At 38.4% G+C, this 27,781-nt stretch overlaps 1 protein-coding gene across 1 annotated transcript in view; it reads left to right on the top strand.

Annotated features, from left to right (window-relative positions):
• Arsj (arylsulfatase family member J) overlaps positions 1–26,971 on the top strand; it is a 75,663-nt gene extending 48,692 nt beyond the window's left edge. The window contains exon 2 of the mRNA XM_052179295.1: positions 24,756–26,971. Coding sequence (XP_052035255.1) covers positions 24,756–26,157 — 1,402 coding nt within the window. The 3' untranslated portion in view covers positions 26,158–26,971. The remainder of the gene's footprint in view (positions 1–24,755) is intronic.
• The last annotated feature ends 810 nt before the right edge of the window (positions 26,972–27,781 follow it).

Here is a 27,781-nt window from a genome sequence, read left to right as displayed (position 1 = left end):
TGAGTGCTGATTCGTTAATTAGTTAGAAATAGATCTGTTCTTGAAATCTTATTAGCAACCACTTGGAGTCGAAACTGACTCCGTTTCTGAAACACTTATTTAGGGGGTGGTTTGTGAGTTGGGTCCCATCTATGTTGTCCTCTTGGTTCCATACATGTTGATATCTTGTTCTTGAGAGATCTGTGGTTTCACACACTGTAACTTCTAGAGAATTTCCTGCCTCCTGTATTGCTTTTCACTCCTTCCTTTGCTAATAACATTGAAGTTTAGCGTGATTATGATGGATGTGGAACTCTGGGTGAACCAATTTTCTGGCCCAAGTGTGAATGCTAATTAGTTAAAATATGTCTATTCTCAAATTCTGCTTAGCAACAACAGTGAGAATGAAAACGAGGCAATTGCCAATTGTCTAAGTAATATCAAAATGTTCTCCTGGCTGAGCTATTTTCCCACTACTGCCCTGCCTCCTTCCTCTTCTAATGGATTCTGTTTGTAGCCATTGCTCCTGAACAACTCTGTCAAAAGGCAGAGTGACCTAAGATTATACATGGCACAGTTTGTTGGAACTTTGCAACAGAAGTATAGTCCTGGGTGACAGCAAGACCAGTCGGATCCTCAGAGTTTGGATCAAAGATGATTTCATTCAACCCACTTTATCTTGGTTTTCAGATTATTGGAATACATTCCTCACACCAGGATCCATGTGAAGGTCCAATTACCATGCCTACAATTGCTCTGTTTTAAGCATGCTTGAAAAATACGCAATAAAGCCAGAATAGAATAGAGTTACTCTAAACCATTCAAAGGGCCACAATTCAGTTTGGTTGCCGCCATGCAAGCTGAAGGCACCAGCCACACTTTAGAAATGTCATTAGCATATAGCAGTTACAAGTGTAGCACATTTCATCGCAGCATTTCTTCATATGCCTGTAATGTACTTGGGACACATCCACTCACCTTACTGCACCTACCCTTCACTCATCCTATCCTGCAGTACCTCCAGCAGCCCCGGCTTTTCTTTCCTGCCTTTATTTCTCTTTCTTTTTCATAGGCTCTACATATTAGCAAAAACATGTGATGCCTACCTTTCTGAGTCTGTGTTATTTCGCTTAACTCAATGACCTCTAATTCTATCCATTTTTAAGATCCAGTGGGGTGTGTGTGTGTGTGTGTGTGTGTGTGTGTGTGTGTGTGTGTGTGTTATGTAGGGAGGCTATGTTTTATATTTTCTGGTCCACATGAGCGCATAGGCTATCACCATAATTATTTAGCTATTTTATCAGTGTCATGATATACATGAGTATGCATCTGTCTCTATAGTAAACTGACTGATACTTTGGGGGTATATATCCAGACGTAAGATGAAAAAAAAACACACCTAGTTTTATTTTTTGTTGTTGTTTTGTTTTTTGAAGAACCTCCATGCTACTGTCTCTATATGACAGATTAATTTACACCTTCACACATAGTAAATGTGTCCCTTTTACACATAGTGAAAACGTCCCTTTTCCCTTTATCCTCAGAAGTATGTGATGTTTGTTTGTTTGGTGAAAGCCTTTATGACTGGAATGAGGTAAAACTGGTAGCTTTGATTGGCAGCTCCCTGGTGGATCTTCAGCTCCAGTCTCAGTTGTTGGTTTATTGTGAGTTAGCACCATTCTTGCCGGATTAAGACCAATATTTTAATTCCCCTTCTTTTACAGCTCAGTTTGTTTCAAATAAGAAGGCAAAACTGCATTTTAATATCTTTCAGGTGAAGACACTCCTCACATTTCAGCCCTATTTTAATTTGCATTTATGTGTCAGTTAATGCTTTTTCTTACAAACATTCCCATACTCTCTGAGTGATACTTTGCTTGCATATGTAAAGATTCCTCAGAGGAGAAATATTTTGCTTCTCCTTACTTTAAAATAACTCCAAAAGTTGTTTTTTATTATAACTAGGTAAACAGTAGTTTCTCTAGGAAATGTATTGAAAGAAACACCAGTGATCTCACACATGAAACTTGGCACATGATGAGCATTCTGCTTTTCCTTGAGTGTCTTACCTGTCCTTGAGGCTGCACTTTGGCGCCCTTTTGTCAGATGGCCTTCCTCTCCATTGCCTTTCATTTGCTTTGATTATCTCATTGTTAATTCCTTTTCCCTGTTACTTGCTTTTGGTTAAAGCACAGAGCAAACTTGTTTTAAAGAAGAGGGAAAATGCAGTTCTATTTAAAATTGTTTAAAATGATAAATGCTGAACTGTCCACTTACATGTATTTACTTTATTGGCTTTATTTGCTGGCTATTTCTCCACAGTTAGTAGAATCAGAAACATATGTGAACTGTGCTGGAAAATAATGATAAAAAGCAGTACTTCATTGTTGATACTATTATATGACTTTTTACTTTTCAATTTCCATAGTTTATGGGCTAGTATTTGGGTTTTAGGCACTGAAATGAAAATGGAGATCTTTCACAGATGCCTTGGTAGCCAGTATCATAAGGCAAACAAATTCATACATGATTAATTATTAATACACAAGTTTAATACACAATTAGTGCACAAGTTTTTACATGGTATAGAATGCTACTTTTTATTATAACCATTGCATTCCTTCTCTGAATGAATGATAATAAGTTATAAGCAAAAATAAATGTTTAGGAAGTTTAGAATTAATGTAGATATTTGAGTAAATATTTTAACTTCCAAAGTTTCATAAGAACAAATAGCTTTGAATAAAAGAATTTATAATCTATATCTTGAATACATATGGAAATACTTAGGTAAGCATACATTACAGATGAAAATACACTTAAATATGAAATATATAAAATAGCAATCTTAAAGGAGAAATTTTAAAAGAATGACAAATATGAACATTGTTTTTAATCTTTAGGTTTTCTGCTTTGTGTCCACCTTGATGTGAGTATATCCAGCTAGTTTACTAACCAAATACCTGTCACAGAGACTAGACAGAATGATGATCTCAAAGCCAAGGCAACTAAAGTATAGTGTGCTCTGAAGAAACAAAAATTAAAAGTATCTCACAGGCTCCTTTCCTAGGTTATTGACAAGAATTGGTCCTTAGTCATAAGTTCCTTGCAATAGGTACTAACAATTTACAGTAGGTACATTCTCCCGACTTTGACATACATTCAGATGCTTCTCTTACTTAATTGCTTTTTTTGAGGTTTAATTCTTACAGGGAACAGCTTTTGTTTCTTTTGGAGTCTATGGTGCTGCTATTCCCATATATCTCAGATATCAGCCTAGCTGCTATAGGGAACCTGTCTTCATTTTAGAAGTTCCTCTAAGTGACCAGACATTGCCAAAAGAGAGGGATAGGAATCTGGCTTCTGGCGTTCCGCTTTTGGCTTCAACTCGTTTGTCCCTTATCACTGAACCTCAGTGCCCTGTGTGGCACTAAAAATAGGCTGAAGTGTCTAATCGTTGCTTTTGTGAAGAAACCCAAGGCTACAGGCATCACTTTACTCACATCCTGTCATTTCATATATTTTGGTTCTTCAACTTTTTAGTGCATGTATACCTTCCTTCCTATAAATTAATATTCAAAAGATCTTCATGACTACAGAGTTAATTTGGCAACATATTGTCAGCAAGTACCCAGTTGGCTAGTTTTACTCAGGTGATACGACTTTCCATCCATGTCTCCAATTCTGCCCTTAGATTCTATCTGCAGTGGCTGTCCATATCCCACAGCCTTGTTCACAATGGTCTCATTTACCACTCTTCACTTCCTATCTCACATAGACATCTCAGCTTCAATATTTCCTCAAATAACATTACTTTGAACTTTCTTGACCAACAAACATTCAAGTTCCCATACAGCCCTGTCATCAACACTGTTTAAGTACTTAATGTACTAAACTAGCTGGATATTTGTCTCTTCCTATATTGTTTGCTTGTAGCTTCCTTGAGAGATAGAGTTGTCTCTTGTTCATCTATGTTTTAAGGACACTTTATTGAGAAGAGAGGGAGGAATGGAGAGAGGGAGAGAAGAAGGTTGGAAGGAAAAGTAAGGAGGGATGGGAAGGGTTAATTATAAAACTAAAGGTGACTGAAATATGATGGGCCCTTGCTTCAGCCTTTAAAGAGAAAAATTAATATATTTTGTGGTATGCCATCATAGTATAAAGGGCATAGACATACATTTGAATGTTCGTCTTTTTAAATTTAATTTAATTATTTTACTTATTCATTTTATATCCTCCTCACTGCCCCCTTCTTCGTCACCTCTCCCACAATCCTTCCTCCATTCCCCCTTCCCTTCTTATCTGAGCAGATAGGAGACCCCTGGGTATTCCCCCAGCCCTGGCACATCAAGTCTCTGCAAGGCTAGGCACTTTCTCTCCCGCTGGCAATGCAGCCTAGTTAGAGGCTCATATCCCATGTACAGGCAACAGCTTTTGGGTTAGTCCCTGTTCCAATTGTTCAGGACCCACATGAAGACCAAGCTACATATCTGCTACATATGTGCAGAGAGGCCTAGGTCCATCTTATGAATGTTCTTTGGTTGGTAGTTCAGACTCTGAGAACCCCAATGGGCCAGGTTTCTTGACTCTGTTGGTCTTCCTGTGGAGTTCTTATCCCTTTCAGTGCATGCAATCCCTCCTCCTATTCTTCCATAAGAGTCCCCAAGCTCCAACCACTATTTGGCTGTGGGTGTCTGTATCAGTCTAATTCACTGCTAGATGGCGCCTCTCAGAGGACATCTTGCTTTTCTCTGCAAGCATAGCAGAGTATCATTAATGTTATGGATTGGTGCTTGTCCATAGGATGGGTCTTAGGCTGGATCAATTATCCGTTGGCCATTACCTCAGTCTCTGCTCTATCACTTGTACCTGCATTTCTTGTAGATAGGATACATTTTGGGTTGAACATTTCATGGTGAGTTAGTGTCACTATTTCTCCACTGGGGTTCCTGTCTGGGTACATGCGGTAGACTCTTCAGGTTCCATGTCCCCAATGTAGTGAGTCACCCTCACTGATTCTTGGGTGCCCCCTTTATCCCACAACTGACTGGACTTTCATATAAATGAAAACAAATAAATGCAAATTTTCTTTGTTACAAACTAGTCCGTGCTAATGTTCTTGTCTGACTTCCTTTTTATAAAAATTGCATAACACATTGATCTTTAAATTTAAGATGCAATCAGTCTAAGAATGCAGTATTTCATAATTTACTGATTATAAGATGCCATTAGTAGTACAGTACCCAATATGTTAAATAGAATCACATTAAATACATAAATAATTGTTTTACAATTTGAATGAACTTATGAAATGCTTACAAAACAACTGTTTCATATTGTTTTTCATTTTCTAAGCAACCCCAGCTAATAAAATCCACAATTATCACACTATATACAAGGAAACTAAACTACTCAACAGTCAAGTTGATCAACCCCACAAATGATCACTGACACTAAAATCCTTAACTACACAATCTTGCACTAGAGAATATGATCCTACAGATTTTTTACTTGGTGACCCAAGTGTTCTATAACTTATTCCATAGCCACTACCCATGGGCAGCAATAAACATAGAAAATGTAGTTACTGTAATGATGAAACTGGTTTTAATTAATATTACATTTGGTATAAATGGATGCTTGTAGTTAGGGGCTATTTTGAACTTTCAGCTATGCTTGATTTGATAGCTAGCCCTGGATTCTACCACCTCTTCTATTTACCAAATGGGATTTTGGAAAGATACTGTCATGATTGATTGTCAATTTGACAATCTAGAATTATCTTAGAGACTGGGACGTTGGCATTCTTGTGAGGAATTATCTTGGTTGTATTGTCACTGAGTGCCATTCTCTGACTGGGATCCTGGGCTGTATAATGTGGAGGTAAGGAAGCTGCACAGTGTCCTGTGTTCATCCTCCACTAATCTCTAATTGTGAATGCCGTGTGACCAGCTGCATCAAGTTCCTGATACCTGGCTTCTCCACCATGATGGATAAACCATAATACAAAATAAATTCTCTCTCCATTAAATAGGTTTTATTGGGTTTTTTTTTTGTCACATCAGCAAGAAACCCCAACATACTCCTGACAAACTGTGAGCTCCTCAGCTAGCTAAATGATGTCCTCTTTTTATTTATGAAAGGTCTTAAGTGAAATCAACTTTCTCATTTATTCTTTCATATAGTGACAAGGAGAACTCAATGATAATACAAGACTGTGCAACAAAGTCGCACACAACTTTCATTCTTTTCCATAATTTTGGCCCTTTTTTTCTTTACATTGAACAGTTTCCTTTGGCATAATGATTAATAATTAACTTACAAGCTTCTATGTTATTCTTTATTTCCTAATAATTTAAGAAATAGCAGTGTTACTCTCTGTTTTTTGAAGCACTTTACAAAGAACTTCTAGTATTGAAATAATAGTCAACATTAGTCAATATTCTGTAAGGAAACAGGACTGGTAGGAGAGAGAGAGAGTAATTTAAGGAATAACCTTATAGAATTGTGGATTCACAAAGCCACTATCCTTAGGGTAACTGGCACCTGAAGGTATGGAGCCACAGGAAGGAAGGGTTGATGTGGCAGTGTAAGTCAAATGGTGTTCTGCTGAAAGAACTCTATTTTCAAGAAAGATGTACTTTATTCTATCAAGTATTTGGACTAATTCCATGAGACCCAACTATATTGCAGTGGGTGATCTGATTATGCATAATCAACTGAATTAAGTCTTAAGCTCACCTAAAATTTCTTTTAGAAATTATCTAGAATTCTGTTGAATAAAATGTCTGCGTACTTTGGCTTAGGTGAGTTGACATGGTTTATTCCACAGTTTTCTATGCAGAGCAAATTGCATTCTTCCATGGAGCACACTGGAAGGAAATTTGGTTAAAGAAAATTGCTCTACATGATCAAAAGGGATTCCATCACTAGATAGAGTTCTATAATTTAATTTTATATTACAAAATTTCATGCTATCCTAAAACTTTTTGATTCCATAATGTCTTGTTTTCTAAAAGGGATGAATATACATCTAAAAGCTGTTAAGTTTGTCTTTAATCTAGTGAGACTATAACAGAGATTGATGAACACTAAATGTACTATTGTTTGCATCAAGTACCTATAAAACATGACTATACATTTGGTGAAGTGGGAGAGAACAGAAACAGACTAGATGGGACAATACTGTACTGTTTAGGCCATAATTAAACCCAAAACAATAGCTCATCACAACAGAATAGCTGAAATATTTGATAGTTACTCTCCTATTTACATTTTTAAAATGAAAATTAAGTGTAGAATTACATTTCTTCCTTGATTACAAACTCTCACCAATTAACACCCTTTCAAGTTGATTTGGGTTAGTTTACAGTTTCACACCCAGAACAGCAACTTGCTGCTTCTCCAATGTCTAAAGGGATGAAGTTTAATCAATGAGATTGTTGCTTTGGGAAAAGAATTACAGACAACTATTTCATGGGTTTCTTAAATGGTCTCACATGTCGTCAATACGGTACTTTCCTCACAGTGATGTTGATGAATCCTAAGAGGAGACTGTGCTGTGTGCTGTGTGCTGAGTGCTGTGTGCTGTGTGCTGTGTGCTGTGTGCTGTGTGCTGTGTGCTGTGTGCTGCCCAGACATGCCGCCTATTGTTTGAATTGTTCTTAGGACATATTGCCATTGGCACTCCTCGGTATAGGCCCACTTGTGTAAACCCACGCTCCATTCTTTGCTGCTTACTCAACAGGCTGTCCGCATGTGGATGCTCTGAAATAGGAAACATGTAGGATTTGGGTTAGAACCTGCTTGCTGCAGCCTTTGCTCCAGTAATCTGTGAAAGAGAAAGCTCAACACTAGTGCATCTAGTATCTAAGAAGCAACGTTACCATGTGTTGGGAGATCATTCCTTTAGCTTCCTGTTTTCCCTTGAGCTATGGGAGCAAGGCTTTTCATAACAGCTTGTGTAATTAGCTTGGTTGAATCTGGAGCTCTGAGCCTCTTGGTTAAAATTTATATCTCTAGCCATTTAAGCAGATTCTGTAGTTTGGGGCAAGTAACTCAGAATACCCATCATTCCTTCTCCATGGGCATTTAACTGAGAATTTAAAAAAAGAGGATGTAGATTAAAAAAACCTTACCAGTGTTCTCTGCTTGAAATGACCTGCTGTCTTAAGCCCTCTTCTTTCCACTCCTCAGGAAGTAGTGAAATGGGCAACGGTCAGCACAGTGGCTGCAAAGCTCTGTGCCAACACTTCTCTCTTGTGGCTTCCTGCAAACATTGTTACGTTCTAAGATTACCCAAAGGTTGAAGTTTCTATTAATTTTTTATCCTTTTTTTTTTCTGGGGCAACAGGAGTGGAGTCTTGTGTAGCTTAAGCTACTCTTAAACTCATTATACAACAGAAGCTGATATTGAACTCCTGATCTTCCTGATTCTATCATCCAAGTCTTGAGATTACAGGTGTATGTCACCACACCTGGGTGAGGTGTCTAATTTTTATTTCTACATTTTGGTTTTTGAATCATGAACACTGAAAATTCTCTCTCTCCCTTCCTCCCCCTCTCTCTTTCTGACTCTCATTTCTGTCTGTCTGTCTCTCTCTCTCTCTCCATCACTCCCCCCTGTGTGTATGTGTATGTGTTATGTGTTTCAGAAAACTTTAAACAGTATCTCTTTTTGTTTGAACATAAATACGCCCCACACAATAATGACATAGCCCAGTTTTCCCATGTAGTTTACCAAGGCTTACTGTTCTGGTGTATTGTTATTACTGGAAAATATTCCCCTTGGAGCTTTCTAGAGCTTATTCGTCTTCCACATCAAATATGAATGTGACATTTGATGATTTGCTGCACTGCTGTTTAAAGCTTTAAAGATACATTTTTGCTGAACAATATGATACTATATGTAAAATTATTGCCAGACTGACTTCCTCGTAGTATCCAATCCCAGCAGACAACACTCACCGCTATTTCCCATGGACTTTAATCCCTACTTCAGTACTAAGTGTGTGCCACAGTTCTTCAGTCCGCCTTTAGAGAGACACAGGTTTCTGCATCCTTTATGGTTGTTTTTTTTCTCTCTTTAATTTCATGATGGCTGGATGCATGGAAAGGGAAGAAGAGACCCTTTGTCCTTGCCTTCCACCTTGCTTGAAACAGAGCTCTCTTTTCTTCTTGTCATTGTATACATCGAGCTAGCAGGCCAGTAACTCATGGGAAGTCTCCAGCTCCAGCCTTCTACATCACAGTAGAAAGGCTGGGATCACAGCTGCATGCCAGCACATTCAACATTGCATGGTTCTGGAGATCCAAGCTCATGTGCCCACACTTGACAGCCTGCAGTGTGTCAGTCAATCTATTGAACCATTTCTTCTCCCCAGTCCCACTCTTTGTATGAAGAGTTCTTATTTTAGAAAAATTCAGTTTAGCTTTTAGCTTTCCATTGCTGGTGAAAGCTTCTTCTATTAGCACATTGGAGCCAAAAGTCTCCCAGGATCCCCTTCTCCCAGGCTCCTTACACATGTTGTTAATTTTATTTTATTTTTCTAATGATGTTAGTCCTTTAGCTTTTCAGCAATAGTCATTCTGATGTTTTTCTGCAAACCTGGTATGGATTCACACTATGTGGGATAGTACAAAGTAATCCTAGATAGTATTTCATTTACACAGTGTGTTATATTGATTAAGCAATCTCATCTGTACCTAATAGCAACCAAATGTTTTCCAGAGAACATTTTATGATCATTAAGATCATGCCAACATGACTTTTCTATGAAAGCGTCCATATTCATGGAGGCGTCTTTGTCCTTAGACCCAGGTAATCACTGTGACCACTGAACCGGTAGCTTTACTTTTTCTATCTCTATATAAAGGTTTATCCCAGGATGAGTGGTACTCCTCTGAGGAGAAGAGGAGGGTGTAATGGGGGGAGGGATTTGTAAGGGTGGGACTGGGAGGAAATGAGGGAGGGAGCTGTGGTCAGGATATTTATAAAGGGAAAGTCAAGGAACTAGGCAATAAGGCCTAAGCCTCAGCAGTGTACTCCGTCTGCAAACCAGGACTCCTCTGTTTAATTGAACAGTGTGAATAATTATCCCTGGATTAGTACATTATAGTTAACACCAACAGTTTCATTCACATTAAGGCATGGAAGGTTTAATTAATTGTTAAGAACTCCTAGTCTCTGTATGTCCTGAGAAGCTTACCCAAAGTTCTGCCTGGAACTTCCTTCTGTTTGATCTATTTAAAGTTAGTTTCAACACCTGTCAATCCAGCAGTCTCAGGAGATTTGTGCTCATTGCTTAAGGGTCTCAGTCCCATCAGCTCTACTACAGTTGGGTCCTTGATCTCAGTTGAACCCCATGTTCTGCTCCAAACCAGACATCCCTCAGCTTCAGTACAGCTCATAGAGGGGGAAACGGTTCTTCTTTTATTTTTAAACTATTCATAAAACTAGGACCAACTATTGAATAATTTTAAGGGAGAAATAGAGGTTTTTATTCAACGTAGACTTGAGTTATGAAAAACACACACACACACACTATTTTCACTTTTTGAAATATGTATTTTCATTCCACCACAGAGCCCAGGATGAATTCTCTATTGGAATGGTCACATCCATCTCCTAATGACTGAAAGAATACTATTGCCTAATATTATCATTTAGGATTTAGGTGGAGATTTGTATAATTTAAATAAAGAATGGATGGCCCATTGCCATTGATTGACAAATTTGTTCTAAAACTTCTCATCATAGACTAATTCAGAGATATTTGGGCACCAGCTCTAGCCCAGGGACCCATGTCATCTGATGACCTTAAATCACATGTGCTTGCAGAGTTTTACCTGCTGGCTTTCATCAGAATAAACGTGAGTATAGGAAATAAGACCTTTTATGGAATATAACCACAGTCTACAAAGCAAGGATTAGGCGTGAGAAGAATAGTGTCACTTACTGTTTTGAAACTATTAATGCCAACGCTGGCTGATAGTAACTAGATTTTTCTTGTTATCTATTGTTTCTGTTTAAGCTTATGTGGAAAACTCTCTCTCTCTCTCTCTCTCTCTCTCTCTCTCTCTCTCTCTCTCTCTCTCTCTCTCCCTCTCCCTCTCTGTCTCCCTCTCCCTCTCCCTCTCCCTCATACACACACACACACACACACACACACACACACACACACACAGCATCTTAAAGTCTTATGAATAACTATGAGGTAATACCAGAAAACAAGCAACAGGCTAGAAAGTATGTTAAGACTGCCAAAATTCTAATAACCCTGATGAACCTGTAATTGCCTGATATTGTACTTCCAGTGTTCTAATATAGTAACTCTTTTAACACTCATTGTAACTCAGTGAGAATGTGCTATCCCATTTTCTGAAAATGAGAAAAATACACAAACAAAGTGAAATTTCCATTTGTGTTCTCAGGTACATAATTTGATAGGCTGATCATTTCAAAGTAAAATAAACCAACTCCCTCCCATAAAAAAGATGTGGACCAGAATTTCAGAATTACTGGTAACCATAAATCAGTCACACTGAATACTGCAATGATATATTGGCAAATAATCATAGGAAACACATAATTTACAGTTAGTAGCTCAGATCATTTGTTATCCTAGTATTCAGTGCTATGATTAAAATAGAAGAACCACATTTGAACATTTGAAAAACAATTTTAGTTCTCATTCTTTTATGAACATTTTAAATTGTATTAATATCAATTATAATTAAGCTCCTTTTAGGAAATCCCTCTCTTAGAATCTAACTGCAAGACACATCTGACAGGACTGGACTCTGTAGGATTGTCAAAGTTAGTTGGAATGGACAGTACTGGAATTACACCACAAATGTTCAAAGGAGGAGGCCAGCAAGGTGCAGGAGACACCAGTGTAGCCAGACAAAAGGACATGCACTGCATGACCACCAACAGGTGCTTCTGAGATAGACACCTCTTCCCAGTTAAGGCTATTTTCCCAGAGCTATGCATGCGGTGCTTGTAGGATAGCTTGGAAACCTATCTCAGGCTTCTCATAACATCACCATATTGTTCCATAATGTCTGCTGAAATATGCCTATAATGGCAAGTCTTCCCAAAAATGAAGCACAGGTTGGGTATCTACCAATCACGCCAAAATCCTGGTTTCTAACAGATATGCTCACTTTTCCACTCATCATCTAGGAAATGGGTTATTATTCTCTGAGAGCCATCTATGAATACGAGAGAGAGAGAGAGAGAGAGAGAGAGAGAGAGAGAGAGAGAGAGAGAGAGAGAGAGAGAATTTCCCAGAAACAAGAGTCTTTGGAGTGTGTGTTTGTGTGTGTGTGTGTGTGTGTGTGTGTGTGTGTGTGTGTGTATGTGTGTGTGTTTGGTGTGTGTGAAACAATAATGAATTTTTAAAAAATATCCCTAATTTGACAGAAATCAAGTAGCAGGTAGTGGGAAGGGTTTGAGAGAGGAAAAGAAAGAGTGAAATGATCTAGTTAGATTTTAATATAAAAATAAACAACAAAGTGGTTAAGTGTTTGCATCTAACAGACTCAGTTATTGTCACTGTTAGAATTTAGAAAACACACGAATAAAAGGGCAAAAGGCTCAGGTACTTTAAAGCCTACATCTTCGAATTTTAAAGAAACCTAATACTTGTTAATGGGTATATTTTATCCTAGTGTATCTATGCCAACCATCCCAGCCATAAGCTCTAGTTACAGCAATTAATGTGAATTTACTCAACGATGCTCTTCATGATGAGCGGAAACTGCTTCATCCTAGAACTATAAACAGCCTTTGAATGTAATAAGCTGAAAGTAAAGAAAAGCAGCTGGGATGGTGAATAAACAATTGTGTTATTTGCTCTGCTCTCTGTAAGTTACAAACATGTCCCCTAATTTAGATACATAGTATATCTCAATATTTCCTATCTTCATGGTGTGTTATACTTCACCAACACCATCACCAAAACTACAGTACCCATAATGTTTCAGGGCTTGAGAAGTGCAGTTTCTATTAAATTAAATTTGTATTTTCTTCCTTTTTTTCTGGAAACTGCCAACTTGAGTTTCAATTCTTTTTACATGCCTTAGGGCTGAGATGCAAATGTGTTCCACATGAGTTTGAAATGAGATACTTTCACATTATCAGTCTAACGGAGGAGCAAAGACATTCAGTTGCTTGACAGGTACTTCCTAAGCACAGCCAAAAGGAAATATTCTGTTCATGAATGGGACTTTTTTGTTGTGTTAATAGCTACAGAATCACTAAATGAAGACAAATTTGAAAATATTCGTAACTTTAATTTTATTTTTTTCAAAATTGTATGACTTCCAGGTTTGGGGAGAAGGCTCATTTAGAAAAGTACTCACTGCTCAAACATGAGATCCTGAATTGTTAAACCCTTAATAGCCAGGCATGGCAGCTCATCTCTAACTATATTATAGCGTTAGGGCAGCTGGATTTGGCAAACCGGAGGATCTTTGAGGTTCATTGACCAGCTAGCCTAGGGATAAGGGATGAGCTTCACAGTCAATGAGAGACTTGGTCTCAAATGTAAGGGGAGAACAATGGAGGAAGATACCCACATTCAATGTCTGCCCCACACACATGAAGACATATGTGTACACACACACATATGTGAACAAGAACGCACACTACACAAAAACGAAAAAAGGCATAACTACAAAGAGATGTTTCATTTCTTAAATAAGGCAATTATATGTATAGAAGAAAAAGCTAATCTCTTTAGATTGATTCATATAAAAGAGAGAAGTAATACTTTTTAATTAATTGAAAGAATTTTAAATTTTCCCAGGAACTGTATTTTACTGTGATACCCTAATTACTGTTACAACAATGCTGATTAAGGATATTTTCTGTAAGGTAGCCTGTTTCTAGGGCATAGTTACTAAGGTCATGCATGGTTTAACAGGTAATATTAAGTATATTTTCTATTTGGAATAGAGAGACTGAACATGAAAAACCATATACCGATTTAATAGTAGCCTGTAGTCATATAGAGAACAAAAGAAAACTGTAAGTACTTTAAAGTACAGGCACACTATCTTATGTGATATTTGTGTCTTTGAAGCATGTCTGTAAATAGGAGAATTTTAAATGTGTCCACAAAGCTGCTCCTCAAAATTTCTCCTGAAAATGAGTTATCAAACACAGAATCCATTAATCACACGAAGGGGTATTCATTTTGAAAGACATGTGGTAGTTTGTAAATTCCACATGAAATCTTACTGTTATACAGTAGGTCTGCAGAGCTTCACACTGTGAAGCACCCTGTAATTCTACCACTTGGGAGAAAGTACCAGAGACCCCTTCAAGTTCCAGGGCATGGTGCTGAAAAGATGAAGTATCATATCAATTAATTAATATCAATTAATTCTCCCCCCAAAATAAAAGAATGTGAGAGAGAAGACTGTACTAGAGATGAATCTTCCTCTTGGTGGAAACTATTTGCAAAGAGGAGCCACTTAATGTGTGATTAGTAAGCCTTTTCCACAAGGAAAACTGCATTTAGTTAAATAGAATAATGAATGCTGTGGATGTTAGTCAGCTGGCAATCAGCTGGGCAGTTGCAAGGACAAACAGGAGGATTTGATGACCAACAGAATTGACAGTCAGGAATTTGAATGATACTTTACAGATGATCTGAATTCAGTTCTTTAGTGAAAGAATGATTTTTCTCTGACTTTGAGAGAACAGTTTCAGTCTCCTGAGCCCACTGCATCCTTCTCTGTTCTGAAGATCTTCAGAGTCAATGCTCCTACTAGGAAAGACATCATGGATGATATGAATGAACTTTAATTCCAGATAGATAGATAGATAGATAGATAGATAGATAGATAGATAGATGATAGATGATAGATAGATAGATGATAGATAGATAGATAGATAGATAGATAGATAGATAGATAGATAGATAGATGATAGATAGATGGATGGATAGATGGATAGATGGATAGATGGATGGATGGATGGATGGATGGAGATAAAGATAATTATATGATATAGATATATGATATAGATGATATATATAATTTGTAGACTCAACAAGCGTTACTAGGTACTCTGAGTAGAAAAGACTAATTTCAATACAATCATCTAAATTTCACCTTTATATAAGTTTATCAGTTTATAAGACAGAAAATAAAAGTATCTTCTACAATTATTATCAGCATAGAAATAATCATCTTTAATAATTTCACATACATTCTCACTTGTTTTTCTTCTCCTTATGAATATGCTACATCAGTCATTCATCCAACAACTTTCTAGAAATATACGTACTGTGCATGGACCCCATACAGTTTTCGGTGATATAGCTATAGTAGTGATAAATGACCCTACACTCATGGAACCTAAACATTTTTGTCATAAACATTTTATTATACAAGAGTCATTCTGCTTCAACCATTGTTCCTTCACTTGGTGATATATTGCCAATATTTTTCCCATCAGCACTTGGAGTCCTACCTCTGAAAATACTGTCCATTCTCCCAATCTTCACATTTACATTATTCAGAATCTATGCATCCACTCAAAACATGGTCTCTTCCCTCTTCTGTGTTTCCTCCGACCTCTATTAAGGTATATTTGTATTGCGTCTAGTTGATGCTTTCTGGCTCTTGTCTTCCCTGCTTCTTTATGGCAGGTGATGCCTTCAACTCTTAGAAACTCTGCACTGCTCTAGTTTGCAGTGGCTGCTTCATCTCAGCTTTTTGCTACTACTTCTTGTTTTGCTCCAAAATGGGGCATCTTCTGGGCTTCCACTTCTGCCCTCTGGCTCTATCCTGTCTGTCTGTGGTCTAATGCATTTGACTGCTGTCTGCAAGCTAACAAGTCTCGAATCTCCCCTACTTTACCATATATTTTAGCAACACAAATCAGGAGTCACCACACTCCCTTTTGCTCCAATGTCTCTTCCTGGGATGCATAACTCAGTGCAAGAAACCTCCTCACACCCAGACAAGGTGAGCCCACTTTGAACAATCTGTCTTCCTTGCTCCCCACCCAAAGTCTGTAGCCCTATCAAGTGTCTATTATAAACACAAATGTTCCAATAGCTCAACTTCACCGTGCTAACCTTAGATTTGGCTGACACTGTTTATCTCTTAGCCACAAGTGCATCTTATTTCACTAATATGTCTTCACTACCATCTTAATGAGCTTTCTAGTGCAAGGATTTTATTACGCATTATTTTGAACAGCACTCCTGTGCCGACCTATGACCTATATGAAATGCTTAGTTTGCTCAATACTGTAACACAGCTTGTGTCATTTAGCAGTTTCCTGCCTCCATCACGTTATGTCCCATGAAGACATGTATGAATCTTTCATGTTTGTCTTAGGGTTTCTATTCCTGAACAAAATATTATGACCAAGAAGCAAGTTGGGGAGGAAAGAGTTTATTCAGCTTACACTTCCACATTGCTTTTCATCACCAAAGGAAGTCAGGACAGGAACTCACACAGAGCAGGAACTTGGAGGCAGGAGCTGATGGCAGAGGTCATGTAGGGGTGCTGCTTACTGGCTTGCTCCCCCTGGCTTGCTCAACTTGCCTTCTCATAGAACCCAGGCCTAGCAGCCTGGGAATGACATGACCACAGTGGGCCGTGCCCTCCCCACCTGATCACTAATTGAGAAAATGCCTTACAGTTGGATCTCATGGAGGCATTTCCCCCAAGGGAGGCTCCTTTTTCTGTGATGACTCCAGCGTGTGTCAAGTTAACACACAAAACAAGCCAGTAAAACATTCCAAGTGATCCATTAGTGAAGCGCCACACTTTCATAGTTTTAAGTGTGAACATTCTGCTCCAGTCCCTGGAGCATTCTCCATCTCCCCTTCAGCCCTCACCTGGATGAACTATCTTAGAGTCTGGCTCCCTTGACAATGTGCTCTACTCTTTGTTCTCTCAACTCCTTTGATCAGCATCTCCAAGATACTCCAATGATTGTGCTAAATTTCTAAACATGGCCCCAGATGATTCTGCCCATAAGCACTTAATGGAAGTATACCGGGGTGCTTGCAGCTAATCAGAGGGTTCTCTAATTGCTTTTTGGTCTTATCCACTAGACTGAGTATTTTAAGAGCAGAGACCATTTCAATTATTTTTATGGCCCCCAAAGTAAGCATTGTGTTTGGACGATAGTAGAAAAATGAATGCTGAGTGAAAAATTAGTCATTCTCTTGTGACATCCATGCCCAGCTGCACCAACCTCCAGGGTATAATTAACTTAAAGATGAAATTAAAGTCTATAAATAGAATTATTCTGCAAGACAGCAGAGTCTTTTTAAAAGCAAGTGATAAATGCCTTTTGCAACATGTAATATTATTTTTATACATTATGAATCTCTGTTACTTGATTTATAAACTACAATCTCCTATGTTGGCAGAAAAATGAGAATGATGGTTACTGCTCTTGCCAGAGTTGGCATCAGTGACAGATTCATACTTACTTTATGAAATTTTCTTTACATAGTAGCCAGACCAAAATATCAACTATATTTCACAAGTGTTGCTTTATTTTTAATAAAAATAATGCAATCTTTCGAAATATACTCTATGAAGAAGACACCTATACTAATCACAGTGAGGGGTAGGCCCATGTCCAGTGGTAGATGGCTAACAAAACCAATTTTAACACATATTATACATATACAAACACCATCTACTGAATAAAGAAACTTCTCTGATGGAGGCTGAACAAGGCACTGATGTATGGATATAGCAATGTCACTAGAGGCCATGTTTATTGCTGTATTTTCTTTTTAAGCAAAATAATAATAGTATTAGATATCCTCCTAAATTTATGACCTATCTAGTTTCAGATTCTTGTCGACTTTACAGTCAGGCATGGATTTTATCTCACAAAATGAGCCTTAAGTATAGTCAAAAAGTGGTTGGCTACTCTCATGACATTTGTGCCATACTTGTACCAGTGTATCTTGCAGGTAGGTCCCTGTTGTAGGTCACCAGGTTTGAAGCTTGGTGTCAGTGATGATTAGCTTTCTCTTAATCCCTTCAGCACTATGAACACTTGCCAGTAGGGGTAAAGCTTCTCGTAGGTACAAGCTGGACCTCTTGTGAAAAACCTGTCATGTTCAGCATCAGGTTGTAGAGAGCAGCCAATAGCCTTGACAATAGCCTGTGATGTTTGAGCAGTCCATGGGACCTTTTGACCAATGATTCCATAGGATGTAAAACCTAGTGGAGGTTTTACTTGGTGGAATAAGATGCCGAATTGGGCCATTGTCTTCCTCATACAATGATTCCATTTAGATTGTGTATATATATATACACACACACACACACACACACACATTAGGAAGCTTTTACCATAGTAGGTTTCCATATGGATTTCCAAAAGGCCTTTAGCATTAGCTGTCCTCACCCATATCTGCTCCTTTTCAGTGTTCTCTGATCCCAGTCTTTTTCCTCTTTGAATCCTACTGTTGCAGTTTTCCCTTTAGCTCTCTGTAACACTAATTCTCTCTTTCCTTGAGAGATCCTCTACCTCCACTGCCCCCATCCTGGTACCTAACCTCTGTAATTATTCAGGTTGCAGCACATATATTCAAGGTTGAATAGCTAACATCCATATCTGAGAGTAAACATATAACATTACTTATTAATTCTTGTTCTTAGTGCCTAATGATAGTCTGCACAAAAGGCCTTTTCTGTTCCAATGAGCTCAAGACTATTCCCTACTCCACCTTTTATCATATTTGGTGTATCTGCCCTTATGTTGAAGTCTATGATCCATTTGGAGGTAATTTTTGCATAGGGTGTAAGCATGGATCTACAAAGGTTCATCTCCATGTATTCTCTAGTTTTCCAAGCAGCATTTGTTGATGATGCCTTCATTTTCCAGTGAGCATTTCTGGCTTCTTTAAAAAAAAATAAGATGTCTATTGGTGTGCATAGTTATGTCTGGAACTCCAACTGGATTCCATTGAGTCAATGTGTTTGTTCTTATGTCAATACCATGATAATTTTATTGTAATTCCACATTACAATGTGAAATCTGGGATGGTGATAACTCCAGCAGTTATTTTATTATTCAAGATGTTTTAATGAAGTTAAAATAACTCCAGCAGTTATTTTATTATTCAAGATGTTTTAATGAAGTTGAAATTGTTTCTACTTTTTAAATTTCAGTGAAGAAATACCTTGGACGTTTGATGGAGACTGTTGCTTTTGGTGGGATGGTCACTTCACAATATTAATCCTACTGATTCTTCAGCATGGAAGGTCTTTCCATCTTATGGTGTCTTCTTTAATTTCTTAGTTTTTAATCTCATCTTAAATTTGTATTTGGCTTTTGTTTTATAATAGTATATAAGTACTATATACTTCAGTAGTAAACAGTTTGCTCTTCATGTTCTGATTCACATAGAGTGGAATTATTATTTCTCAGATTTTGCCTGCTGTCTAAATGAAATATATTTTATGAGCAATTTAGGGTTTTTTCACTAGTATGGTTTCTCCTTTTGTTTACTGCATTCATAGTCAACTGAATCTAATTCCTTAAATTAATTTATAGCCATTAAACTAATTGAAATTTTAATGGAAATATTTTTCACTTACCATAATTACTTTTTGTATATTTTTACTGTACTTGAACCCATTTCATATTCATAGAAAAATTGCAGAGATACCCAGCAACATTAAACTTCTTGAAGTTAATTTCTAGAATGAAGATTCATCATCCCTCATACTGTTATCCTACAAGCCACCATCCCCCATGTTACCTTTGTTCTTCTTTATTAGACTCAGGAACCCATCAAATTAGGAAAACACAGTTCTTCTCAATGACTCCTGAGAGTCACTTTAGCTCTTTCAGCTCTCAGGTTATGCCCACTGTAGCTTAGGATCACATGCTTCATCATCATCTCCCCTTAATTCCTTTCAAACTGGAAACACCCCTTATTTGAGACCCTTAGCACAGCATGATCTTATATTAAGTTCAGGCTCCATATCTTTGGTCAAAATGCTGTAGAGACTGTATCTTTTCCTTCCCAGAGCTTCCTCTTGAGCTCAGGAGCATTCCACACCTTTCCAGTTTGTCTCATTACTAATCACATTAACTTTGATCTCTTGATTAATTAAGAGTCCTTTAGACTCTTCCTTCAATGAGTTGAGATCAAAGAAGAGAGAAACTACCTTTGATTCACTCAGGATTTGGTGGTATATTTTGAAGTTATCTGCCTTGTCTTCTGGACAGTTGCTGCTGTGATGTGAAAGTCTTGTTCACCCCAAATATCCAGGCAAACTCGTCTCAGATTTCATCTCTGTCTTGCCTGAATTAAAACAATCTACCAACATTCTTGGTGGGAAAAAGAACAAAGAGAAGCAGCAGCTTGCTTTCCATATGATTGGCAGGCATGGCCTCCATCTGCACTGATCTTAAGGCAAGAGAAGTTGTACCTTTAACTTGTATCCACTGTTAGTGGTATCTTGATTGTGCCTAGGAAATGACAGAGCTTTAGGAAGTGTGTGTGTCATGTGGGAGGGTGGGGGTGGGGTGTGGTAATGTGGCAAGACTTTCTGTTTGCCTTTGCCCAATGTGTTCTGCTAAAATCTCAAGTATTTCTGTGATCAACATAAGCCACATTATCTGATTGCTAATCTTTCACTTTTGACGGCCCTTAGACCTTTTCAGAAAGCAATCATAGGAACTAATAGTTTAAAAACTGAATGAGTAACAGACATAGTCATGCTATTCTATTCAAAAATCAGTGTCACAGCCTGATGAGCAGTTGAGGTGATTCATAAAAATACTACAACTCTCTGCCTCTCTGCTTTCCCCACCATGAAATGTGACTTCTCCCTACAGTCCTGAGAATTAAGTGCAATTATACATATGAAATAAAATCTAAGAACTATAAAACTTTCTACAAATATGTCATTATACACCAGTCTATAATTTTAGGTGGTCATAGTGATAGCTATCATTTTACAACTGTCCTACCTGCCCTAGACTTTGTGCTCCTTTTTGGGGCCCACGGCATCCCAACATAAATTATCACTCTAATTTCCCTGATGAGGAAACTGAAAATGAGAAAGTTAAACAACGCCCCCAATATCATAGGTAACTGTGGAAATCTAAACTCAGATATGTCAGATTCCAACACCTGCGTACTTAATCAAGATCCTCATTCTGCTCCAAACTCTTTCCTCTAGTCTGAGCCTCAAAACCACTAATGGAGAAAATGACCTGAAAACTCTTTCATTCCTTATGAGCTATTGGCAAGCCTTTATGTTATCGACTCAAAATTCCCCAATGTGGAAAACTTTCTATTTTCAGAGGAGCAGAAACCTCTTAATTCACTAGTGAGTCTGGACTCTGATTTATCTGCCAACACTTCTCCATCTTCTGAATGAAGCAGATACCTCTTAGTTCCCCACTGCCTAACATCTGCTAACATCTTCACCATCTTCAGGTTTGTCTCTTGTCTCTTTGCCTCTCCTCTCCCCTCCTCTCTTTTTCTCTCTCTCCCCACCACAAACATTTCTTATATTTTCATAAGCATCATTTCCTTTGTCTCTACCACTCAGGTGAAAAATAACCAATTTAATTACAAAGGCTTAAAATCTTTAGCCTTTAGAGGAATTAAATATGCATTTGGGTCACTGTATGGTCTATGTGTGATAATTATTTAAGTAATAACATAATCCTGTGAATTATTGATAAAATTTTCATTTTCTTTCCAAGTTTATTTTGGTAGGCCTTTCTCATTTTTTCATGTACAAAACTAGTGATCTGACATATGGATCATAGGATCCATTTTTATGGATCCTCAGATAGACCAAAATTATCAGGATAACACCCTCTGAATTTGCTGCTTAGCAAGGCTTGTGGCATGTCTTTAGGAGTTTCTCTACTTTAAGTTCTCACAACTGTGATTGATGTGAAATGCTGACTGCTAATGCTGAATGGAGAGAAGGGCAGATGCAAAGGCACCTTGGCAGCGTGAGATGTGGTCAGCACAGGCCCTGCTCCCTCATCAGCACGCATGTGCAATTAACACTCAGGAACTCACACTTGCATCACACTGCCTGCTAAGCATGTAAAGACAAATTGGGCTATTCACCCAAAGAACACACAACATCATTGTGGACAAGTGTTGGTTTGGGGGACATTCGTGTGTGTGTGTATGTGTGTGTGTGTGTGTGTGTGTGTGTGTATGTGTGTTCTAAAAGATCTATACTTGTATGTACTTGTGGAGCTACATGATTCAGCTGAACTTCTCACCAGCTAGCTCCAGGATCTGCCTGTTCCCAGCAGTGTTGGGTTATATACATAGGCCACCATGATCAGCTTTTCCTATGTGGGTTCTGAGGCTCTAAACTCAGGTCTTCATTTTATCTACTAAGTCATAACATAAATCACTCTAATAATTAATGCACATAAATAGTATTATATTGAAAACAAGGTCAAATCAACTCTGTATTGAAAAAACAAAATTGACAAAAATTTAAAAATATAATCATCCTTTTACATTCAAATAATGGGGAAAAATAATGGCTATAATTTTTCTGAATGAGTTTCCTATTGTGTTTTATAAACAAACATAATGTAACAGTTACTTATGGTATTACAGTGCTTAGTATCCTTAAAGAACTGAAATAAAATTCTTACTAAGAAACTAGCCCAAGTTTGGGTTTTCTCTCTTAATTGCCTTCTTTGTAATTGGTTTGAGCCCAAGAATACCTTCATTTTTGACCTATTTTTATAGCATTTGGTTTTTGTTATATTTTAAGTTATTTTGAGCATGCCCAATAACTGTAGTCAATTCTGTTTTCAATTCTGTTTTCAAGTATTATGAATTAACAGGTGCAAGTGGACTCCCAGTAACCTCATACAGGTAATATGATAGTAACTGCTTCGGGGGTGGGGGGTAATCACTTGGGAAAATGACTAGGGAAAATGCTGGAAATTAGCTTCCTTGTCATTTTCATACAATATAGAAAGGTCACTCTGCTTCCCTAGACTTCATTCTAAGCAATTTACTGGGGGGGGGGGGGTTCAGGGGTGGAGGAAGGAGGTGGGGAGAGAGACACTGGAAAACAGAGGTGCACTTACTTCCTGTGGAACTAGAAGAACAATCTCCTGCTCTAGCTCTAGACACTGAGTTTGGTTTCTGCAGCCAGAAGCCATTTCTTTTTTCAGAGATCCCAATAGGTTGGGGATGATGTGTGAAATATTGTTTGACAAGCTACCATGGGATTTTTTCATATTTCTGCCTGTGTTCTTTTTTATTAATATTTTTATTCTCTATATTCTTTGTTTACATTCCAAATGATTTCCCCTTTCCCGGAACCCCCTCCCCATATGTCCCATAAACCTTCTTCTCTCCATCCATTCTCCTATTACCTCCCTCCTTTTCTTCTCTGTCCTTATATTCCCCTCCAATACTAGATCAATCCTTTCCAGGATCAGGACCTTCTCCATACTTCTTCATGGGAGTCATTTGTTATGCTATTTGTGCCTTGGGTATTCAGGGCTTCTGGGCTAATTAATATCCACTTGTCAGAGATTGCATTCCATGTGCATTCTTTTGTGACTGGGTTACCTCACTTAGGATGATATTTTCCAGATCAAACCATTTGCCTAAAAATTTTGTGAATTCATTGTTTCTAATTGCTGAGTAGTATTCCATTGTGTATATATACCACATTTTCTGTATCCATTCCTCCTTTGAGGGGCATCTGGGTTCTTTCCACCTTCTGGCTATTATAAATAAGGCTGCTATGAACATAATGGAGCATGTGTCTTTATTGCATGCTGGGGAAACCTTTGGGTATATGCCCAGGAGATATATAGCAGGGTCCTCTGGAAGTGTCATGTCCAGTTTTCTGAGGAACCGCCAGACTGATTTCCAAAGTGGTTATACCATCTTACAGCCCCACCAGCAGTGGAGGAGTGTTCCTCTTTCTCCACATCCTTCCCAACACCTGCTGTCTCCTGAGTTTTTGACCTTAGCCATTCTGACTGGTGTAAGGTGAAATCTCAGGGTTGTTTTGATTTGCATTTCCCTAATGACTAATGATGTTGAGCACTTCTTAAGGTGCCTCTTGGCCATCTGAATTTCTTCAGGTGAAAATTCTTTGTTTAGATCTGTACCCCATTTTTAATAGGGTTATTTGGTTCCCTGGGGTCCAACTTCTTGAGTTCTTTGTATATATTGGATATTAGCCCTCTATCAGATGTGGGGTTGGTGAATATCCTTTCCCAATTTGATGGTTGCCGTTTTGTCCTTTTTAACAGTGTCCTTTGCCTTACAGAAACTTTGTAATTTTATGAGGTCCCATTTGTCAATTCTTGATCTTAGAGCATAAGCTATTCTGCCTGTGTTGTAGAACACTAGTGTCAGTTTGAGATACATGATCTCAGGATATGATTCAGAAGCAAGTGTGAAATCCATTATGCTCTAATTCTGTGCGTTCTTCTCTATATACTAGCACCCTGACATATAATTAAAAGACTGTATTTTATTTTAATTAAGTTTTATAAGGATTTTTAAAAGACTTTGAGATAAGGAGTAAAAATCTTAGTTTCCAAAGTACTGAAAATGCTCTTCAAGTGTTAAACGGGAAGCCACTTAAAACTTGGGAAGTAGAATAGAGCTCCTCAGTTTATCATATTTAATTTGGGTTTGAGTTGATTTTGACAGAAACTTTATTTAACTTAATAATCATCTATATGGAGAATGTCCCTTTTATCCTGCCTTGACAAAGTGTTTACTCTTCCCTCAAAGGTATCAGATACACACAGGACTTCAGCATTCTATCATTAGACCTACCCAACCCAACTGTCTACCTCTGGACAACGCAACCCTACCTCAGAAGCTGAAGGAGGTCGGCTATTCAACCCATATGGTTGGGAAGTGGCACTTGGGATTTTACAGAAAAGACTGCATGCCCACCAAGAGAGGATTTGATACCTTTTTTGGTTCTCTTTTGGGAAGCGGCGATTACTACACACACTACAAATGTGACAGTCCTGGGGTGTGTGGCTATGACTTATACGAAAACGACAATGCGGCTTGGGACTATGACAATGGCATCTATTCAACACAGATGTACACACAGAGAGTGCAGCAAATCTTAGCTTCCCACGACCCCACAAAACCTCTATTTTTATACGTTGCTTACCAAGCTGTCCACTCACCGCTGCAAGCCCCTGGCAGGTACTTTGAACACTACCGATCCATTATCAACATAAACAGGAGGAGGTATGCGGCCATGCTCTCCTGTTTGGATGAAGCAATCCACAATGTGACCCTGGCTCTAAAGAGGTATGGTTTCTATAACAACAGCATTATCATTTACTCCTCAGATAATGGTGGGCAGCCCACAGCAGGAGGAAGTAACTGGCCTCTCAGAGGCAGCAAAGGAACATACTGGGAAGGAGGCATCCGGGCAGTTGGCTTTGTGCACAGCCCACTTCTAAAAAACAAGGGAACAGTGTGTAAGGAGCTTGTGCACATCACCGATTGGTACCCAACCTTGATTTCACTGGCTGAAGGACAGATTGATGAAGACATTCAGCTAGATGGCTACGATATCTGGGAGACCATAAGCGAAGGTCTTCGTTCACCCCGAGTGGATATTTTGCACAACATTGACCCTATCTACACCAAGGCGAAAAATGGCTCCTGGGCAGCAGGCTATGGAATCTGGAACACCGCAATCCAGTCGGCCATCCGGGTACAACACTGGAAACTGCTCACAGGAAATCCTGGCTACAGTGACTGGGTCCCCCCTCAGGCTTTCAGCAACCTGGGTCCAAACCGGTGGCACAATGAGAGGATTACCCTGTCAACTGGCAAAAGTATCTGGCTTTTCAACATCACGGCCGATCCATACGAGAGGGTGGACCTATCCAGCAGGTATCCAGGCATCGTGAAAAAGCTGCTGCGGAGACTGTCACAGTTCAACAAGACTGCGGTGCCTGTCAGGTACCCTCCAAAGGATCCCAGAAGCAACCCTAGGCTCAACGGAGGAGTCTGGGGTCCGTGGTATAAAGAGGAAAACAAGAAAAAGAAGACAAACAAAACCAAGGCTAAGAAAATGCAAACGAAAAGTAAGGCTAGGACGAGGAAGCAGCTGGCAGCTCGCTCCTCCACAAAATGCCACCCAAGTGTTTCCGCTGGCTAAATGCAAACACGTTCTGCCTTGGTTAAACTTATATTGCCTGGTTTCTAGGTAATTCAGAAAAATTGGCTCAGAAATACCTCGGCCAACCGCCTCGGGCTTGTTTTCCCGTTGCTCTGTGCCACAGACTTCTGGCACCTGGCTGCCACGTGGACAAAACTATGCTCCTAGGTGCCAAAGGCTATGCGGGCCACACAAGGAGGAGAAGGCAGTTCCTTATTTATCCCGAGTCCGCATAAACCGTGATGAATCATCAGTCAGTTGACCAAACAGAATGCTTTGACTCCCTTGAATCACGAGAGGAACTGATTCGCTGTGGACTTGAGTTCAGGGTAATTACAGGGGTAACATGATTTTAAAAAATGACTTTTGATGCCGTCAGAGGTTGTGTCCCCCTCAAAGGTCTAAAAACAGTGTTTTTAAATGACAAAAAAAAATTGTACGTATCACATGAAATTTGGGCTTTTAAGGTGATTCTATTTTGTATTGCTGTCGCCTGTTCTCTGAGAAACACCTGCTTCTCTCCGTGGACAGCCTGTATTTCATCTCATCCTGCTTAGAGGGAGGCAGATAATGTCTGAGCATTGCCAGAAATGAATGTAACTGTGTCCCAAACACTTTGATAGAACAAGAGTTTCAATATAAAGTGCCTAATTTATTTCTCAAAAAAGGTGTACAAGTGATTTTAATTATTTTATTTTTATTTCCTGCGTAAGATTCTTATTTCAAATCTTTAAGGTTACTAAGCACTGTAATACCATACATTACTGTAATTTTATGTTTGTTCATAAAATATAAAAGAAAACTCAGTCAGAAAATTTACAGCCATCTTATTTTACCATTATTTGGATGTAAGATGAATCTATTTTTTAAATTTTTGTAAATTTGTTGTTACACAGAATTGATTTGACTTTATTGTTTCCAACATAAACTATTTATGTATATTAATTATTAAAGTGATTTATTTTATGGCATTAGTGTTACTTCCCTGATTTAAATTTTAGACTTCCAGAAACATGTCTTATTATTCATTTTGACAAATAAAAATCTTTCTTGTTTTTTTAGCTGCCCATGCTGACCTTGAGCTTATGGTTAACGGATATATACCAGCTTGCCTGATAACAGGCAAAAGTCTTTGCAAACAGGCATTAGAAGAGATAGTGTGCTAACATAGTGAAAATAAAGAGTTTGCAAATGAAGAGATTTCCCCTTATGTGGTCACTGCATTGAGAACAGTGTTCTATTATTGATAAATAATATTTACATGAAACTGCCCTTACATATAGTACAGAGTAGGGAAAAATAGAAATGGAAGATATAGACCATATGAGGCCTAGTTTAAAATCTACTATGGAGGGGACTGGAAAGATGGCTCAGTGGTTAAGAGTACTCCCTGTTCTTCCAAAGGACCTGGGCTCTATTCCCAGCACCCACATGGCAGCTCACAACTGTCTGTAACTCCAGTTCTGTGTGAGGGTATCTGACGCCCTCACACAGACATACATGCAGGCAGAAACCATCAATGTGAAAATAAATAAATAAATAAATAAATAAATAAATAAATAAATAAGAAGCTGGAAGGAAGAGCTGGGCGTAATGATGCACGCCTTAAAAAAAAATCTGCTAT

This window comes from Apodemus sylvaticus, chromosome 4, assembly GCF_947179515.1.
Source record: "Apodemus sylvaticus chromosome 4, mApoSyl1.1, whole genome shotgun sequence".
Taxonomy (NCBI): Eukaryota; Metazoa; Chordata; class Mammalia; order Rodentia; family Muridae; genus Apodemus; species Apodemus sylvaticus.
This window is presented reverse-complemented; position numbering and strand designations above follow the sequence as displayed.